The 6,108-nt window shown below is 38.3% G+C and overlaps 1 protein-coding gene across 1 annotated transcript; it reads left to right on the top strand.

Moving 5' to 3' along the window:
* The first annotated feature begins 3,720 nt into the window (after positions 1–3,720).
* Positions 3,721–4,818, top strand: LOC143713513 (neuropeptide Y receptor type 2-like). The gene has a single exon (XM_077204851.1). It carries the CDS (start codon positions 3,721–3,723, stop codon positions 4,816–4,818), a length of 1,098 nt encoding a protein of 365 aa, XP_077060966.1.
* The last annotated feature ends 1,290 nt before the right edge of the window (positions 4,819–6,108 follow it).

The raw sequence follows: 6,108 nt of genomic DNA, 5'->3' as shown, positions 1-6,108 counted from the left end.
GTCCCCGCCCCCTTTCCAGCAGAGGGCGGAGCCTTTACAGCTCGTGCCTCAGATATTCTGCCAGAAACTAAAACATCAGTTTACTTTTGATTATCCTCTCTATCGCGTTCACGGTCACATGACATGGCAGTTCTTCATCATCATGTCAGTTTAAACTTCTGATATATGGTTTTCTGAGCGCACACATCTGAAGCAGCGCACAGAAAGCTGATTGTCAGACGGAGTATTAAACTAGGCTCTCTTTCATATCTTATTGCATTTAAACTATCAAATACACACAGGGATATGTCAAAAACACACAAAGCTCACGTAAACACACTCGGTTATGTCTGTGGACGTAAACAGCAGGGAAAGAAATCACATGTGTATATTAGATCTGTGTATTAAAGTGACAGCAGAGTAATATACAGTAACTGTTGATATAAATGCTGTTAATATCAATCAAACAACAAAAGAAAAACAGAAAATCACTCCCTGCTCTCGACCGAATAACTTTAGTAGCTTTAATAAGAAAATATTTCATTTCGTAATTGAATGCTGCTGTGAAATGCTCAGATTTTTACCACAATATGCTGGTTGTGTACACACACTGTGGACACATAAATAAGTTCACAAACAATATAAAAGTGAATTTTGCATAATAGGTCCCCTTTAAGCCTAGTAGTCAATGTTTAATGAGCAGGAGAATAATCTCTCTCTCTCTCTCGCTCTCTTTTTAGTTGTGAGAAATAACCATATTCATCCGCACAGTCACACAGAGCCAAAGCACAACCAAAACAATGTTCATCCGCAAAATGCGTGCAGTTTTTGTTTTTTGAAAGTTACATAGTTGTACCCTTAACCAAAAGTCAAACAACTTCATTAGCATATAACTGCTAATATGCTATAAAATGCTTTATTAGCAGTTGTTTCAGTTCAAGAGTGGATCATCCAATTTTCCAATGGATGTTTTGGTAAATACATATTTGGAAGAAAAGTAGAATGTGAATGCCTTTTCATGTTGACTTTAAAGGGTTAAAACCCGGTACCAAAATGGTTATATCATAAAGCAAAGGATTTTATGTTCATGGCCAAAAAGCTTTTGTACACACCTTCACATCTCCGAGCGGCTATAGCTCAGTAACAAATGGAGGCAATACTTTTTTTATAAGGAACAATAGAAATACCCATCAGCTAAAAACAGTGTTACAACCTAGTTTCCTTGTTTTAATTCAATGCACCCTGAAAAGATGGAGTGTCCTGTAAAACCGGTGTCATCTCTTGTGGAGGGAAGACCACATTAGAGCACTGTTTCTGTTTTCAGTCTCTAAATGACCTAAGATGTCAAGGTCTATATTGGCAATTTCATTTCCCCTTGAGCAAATAGCTGTTCATACAGTTTGAATCATATAATCAGCTTAAATGACAATATAGGCACTTCTAAATGTGCTCGGGAGCTCCAATCGCTCTTAGAAAAGCTCTGCATTGTCTGTAAATTGGGTTTTAATGAAGCTCTATCCATCTCTCATGAGCAGAAAAGGGCCTCGTTAACCTTTTTGTAATTAAATATAGTTCAATATTTTGGCAGCATAGCCATGATAGTCGTCTTTTAATACTAGCTTTAATTGAACATGATAAAAAACCATCAAAGATGGCTGTGTTTGTGTAAACTGTGTGAAATGCCAATATCTCAGCTGCCATTTTTCAGTCTTATTATCTAACTCTCAGTTATATGGCTTGCGGTATTGTAATGATATATTATGGCTTGCCTTCCACACTACATATTTCATCATTTCCATGTCTCATTCAGAGCCTCGCTCACTTCTACTCCAACTGCGCACGTGAAAAGAAAAGACATTGTTCAGATGTCATCTTAAAAATCCGCAATGAAATGTGAACTGCCCCCCCCCCCCCCCCCCTTTTAATTTGTTCTTAAAACAAAGTCCACACACTTTGGCTCCAACAGACTATTGAACACTGAGTCTTTTTTTGTTTTTCAATTTTCTGAATGTCATCACGTTTTGCACTAATATCAGAGTATCATTTAGAGCAAGCCTACTACAGACACAAATGTGGTGCAAAAAGTAGTTCTGGGTTTTAAATGGTTAAAAATACTGTTCATATATTGAGTAAAAATCACCTTCAGGCTGGTTGCTTGATGGCAAAAGCTATTTAGACTAAGTCTGTCCACCATTATCTGGTTCATCAGACAAAATTACAAAAGAAACCCGTCTGATAACAGGAGCAGTGTTGTGGAGAGTAAACTTGATTTCGTTTTGACACAAAACAATGTTTTCTGACCACATTCGCCTTGCATTTTCCCATCGCATACAGAAAACATTGTTGTTTGCTATTGGCTGATCTCATGTGATTGACAGGTTATAGCCCCGCCCTCTTCATCAGAGAAGAGAAGAGATGCTGCAAGTTAGTTTGATTCAAGATAACGAGGCACATGTATTTAAAACTATAATGACATGCACTGATAAATCATTTATAAGAAACTGCAATATTCCATTAAAAAGCAATACTTGTCCATTTTGATTTCATGTTGACTTTAATAGGAATGGGGTGTATAGTATACACTAAATATGTTTTATAGTGTACTAATACACAGATGAGCAAATAGTAACTAGTGCAAATAGTCTCTGCCAAGTTGTAAGCATTATTGTAATTTTATTACAACTTTAATTCAGAAAATAACCCTTGTGCATCCTTATGGACATATTTTTCTTATTCAGATTTGTATTTTTGATCATTTTGCCTGTGTATACTGCATATATATTTGGCATAGGTGTGTATTTTTATTGGCTTTTTACTATTTCACCCCCATTTCCTTTAATAAACCTATTTTGCACTAGTAACACACAATAGTTCCTCTCAGGACCTTCAGGACAAAAATGTCCCCATTGAAATCCATTAAAACTGCAATTTTTAATCCCAGGGCCATTTAACTATAAAAGGATGCAATCTTTGTTAAGTGGCATTCATCCTATTGGCAAGGCTTCAAAAACAATTTTTTACTTTTTTTCCCCCAGAAGGTGCCATTTTCTCAGGTTTGGCCTATAGAGCAAAAACTTACTTTATTCCTGTTTTCTGCTTCTGCACATTATAGAGCCAATTAGATAAATTATGCAGTTATAAGTGTGTGTGTGTGTGTGTGTGTGTGTGTGTGTGTGTGTGTGTGTGTGTGTGTGTGTGTGTGTGTGTGTGTGTGTGTGTGTGTGTGTGTGTGTGTGTGCTTGTAATATTTGAGAGAGAGAAATTCTACTGTAAACCAGCCGCTGTGTCCCAGTGAGTTTTGCTGGATCTAATGGGCAAAATGTGTTACACACCAAACACACTCTCACTGAAAGCTCGTTTTTTAAGATATCAACCTCATATTTGGAAAACAACTTGTTTAGATTTATTTTTAGCTTTGATTTTCTAGCCGTTTTAGAGTTCAACGCATTTCATAAAATATAAATTTTTTCATAAACTTAAACCTTAAAACTTTTTATTGGTTTTAGTTTTTAAACTTTTTTCACTTCAACACTAATCTATCACTAACTGTGTGTAACCTTTTTTAAACTGACGCACAAGGGTTAAAAAAATAGACGAGGTATATTCAGCTCAGTGGATGAATGAAATGTATGTGTGTCATGTGATTGACCTCCACATATTCTGTATGGGCTGCTATTTTGGAAACAGAATTGAACATTTTCTCTTCTTTCTGACAGGCTGATGCTGTAAATCCAGGTCAGCATGGGCCAATCAGATCAAGCCAATGCAACGGAGGACACGCTCCACGATGGAGATCTGGGAAACGCCAGCAGCTTCAACACTTACAAACCAGCGTTTGTTGACGACATCACCAAACACCTGGGCGTTCAGATCTCTCTAATCTTTGCATATTCACTCATAATCCTGCTAGGACTTGTGGGGAACACCCTCGTCATTTACATGATCGTCCTGTACCGAAACATGCGCACCGTCACCAACTACTTCATTGCGAATCTGGCCTTGGCGGATCTGATGGTGGACTCGGTGTGTTTGCCGTTCACGCTGGTTTACACGTTGCTGGACGAATGGAAATTCGGCGCGGTGATGTGTCACATGGTGCCGTACGGCCAGGCTCTCAGCGTCCACGTGTCCGTTCTCACGCTAACGGTAATCGCCGTTGAGCGTTACCGCTGTATCGTCTTCCACCTCGGCCAGCGCCTCAGTCGCTGCACTAGCTTCATCATCATCGGCCTGACCTGGACGCTCGCCGCAGTGCTAGCTGGTCCGCTAGCGATTTTCCGAGAGTATCGCTACGAGGAAATCCCATACATTGATTTACGCATCGCGGTTTGCTCTGAGAAATGGCCTAGCGGCACCAACGTTGTCTACAGTGTCTCAATGCTCCTCTTGCAGTATGTGGTCCCTTTAGCGATCATCAGCTATGCTTACGTGTGCATCTGGATGAAGCTGAAGAACCACGTTAGCCCGTCCAGTCGTAGCGACGGCCTCGTACGCCGGAAGAAGACCACTAAGATGCTAGCGCTAGTGGTCGTGGTCTTCGCCGTTTGCTGGCTTCCCTTCCACGTGTTTCAGCTGGCGAGCGATCTCGACTTGATTCTCAAGTTCAAAGAGTACAAACTCATTTATACCTTGTTTCATATCGTGGCGATGTGCTCGACTTTCGTCAACCCGTTGCTCTACGGCTGGATGAACCAGAATTACAGGAACGGCTTCCTCATGTTCTTCCGCTGCGAACACAAGCCCGACTCCATCTACCCCGACGGGTCCTTCAGGACTCGCTCGCTGAGAGGGATGATCGTGAACGGGTTCAATGAGGGTCAGCCCGCGGCTGCTGTCTGATAAAAATCTTCTCGCTCTGCAGAAGAGTATTACAGAATATAGAGTACATATACAGTATATATATATATGGTAAGGGATGAAGGCACGTTTGATTTTAATCTCTAGTAAACCTCTAGATTGGCACAAAAACTGCTGCACTTTCCTAAACATCTACAGTTCAGTTTGCATGTGGAAATTTGGCTCTCCTTATACAAAATAAGTATACTTCGAGATACATTTATTAAGAATACTTATGTAAGGTTCAGGTATATTTTAAGTATACTTATGTTGAAAGTATAATGATGTCAATGTACTTGTAAGTGTACTATTTCAATAGAACTTAGGACTAAATTGACCAACATTTGAGTGTATAAAAGTTTACTTTCAATTATGTTTTTTTTTACTGCATCTGTACTACAAGTGAACTTATAGGTATACTGATAGTTTACTAGTCAAATACTTTTTTAATTCATGAAAGTGCACTTTGAAGTATACTGTCAGTAAACTGAGTATACACTCAAGTATACTTGTAAGTTTTCTTTAAAGTCCCCCTCTAGTCAATAATTGTATCCCTTAAAACTCATAATTTCTTCATGTCTTAAAATATCTTGAATGTAACCCGACACCTTTGCCTCATTTAGTATTCGCGGTTCTATGAATATGCAAATGAGCCCCGCCTCCACTCACTCACTCACTCACTCACTCACTCAGAGATCCACTCGTTGACAATCACATGTTGATCTGATTGGTTACAAGGTAGTTTGTGACGTCAGAAACACCAGACTGTTTTTGATTGGAGCTTTTGACTGTTTTTGACACTGCAGTTTTAAGGAGAAAATATTCAGCAATGCTGTCGACTTATGAATTTACACATTTATGAGTTTGTCTTAAAGCATATTAAAAACACCACATAGACATATAAACAACATTAACAGCTGGATTTTCACCACAGGGGACTTTGAGAGAAGTATACTAATAGCACACTTGAATAGGCTAGTCTTCTTTTTTATAAAGGTCTTATTATTGATTTTCAAGTAATTAAATCAACAATTTTTCAACTGAAGAATATGTAACAGTGATAATAAATAGCTGGCTGATTTTTCCATTTGACATGACATGGTTAGATTCAGATGATCATTTATTAATAATATAACTTATGAAGTTGGGTATACCTCTGAAATAGTCACCATATTTGTAATCAAACCATCATATTTAAAAAATATGTTTTTTTTTTTATTTCATATAATAAAATGTAATGAATTGTTATACCATGAAGCAATATTGTATTCTCCCTCAAGCAGTGTAAAAAGG

The sequence above is a fragment of the Siphateles boraxobius genome, unplaced genomic scaffold (genome assembly GCF_051911475.1).
Source record: "Siphateles boraxobius isolate OS27281-9 unplaced genomic scaffold, OSU_SipBor_1 510, whole genome shotgun sequence".
Classification (NCBI taxonomy): Eukaryota; Metazoa; Chordata; class Actinopteri; order Cypriniformes; family Leuciscidae; genus Siphateles; species Siphateles boraxobius.
The sequence above is the reverse complement of the archived record's forward strand: the minus strand, read 5'-3'. Positions and strand labels throughout refer to the sequence as shown.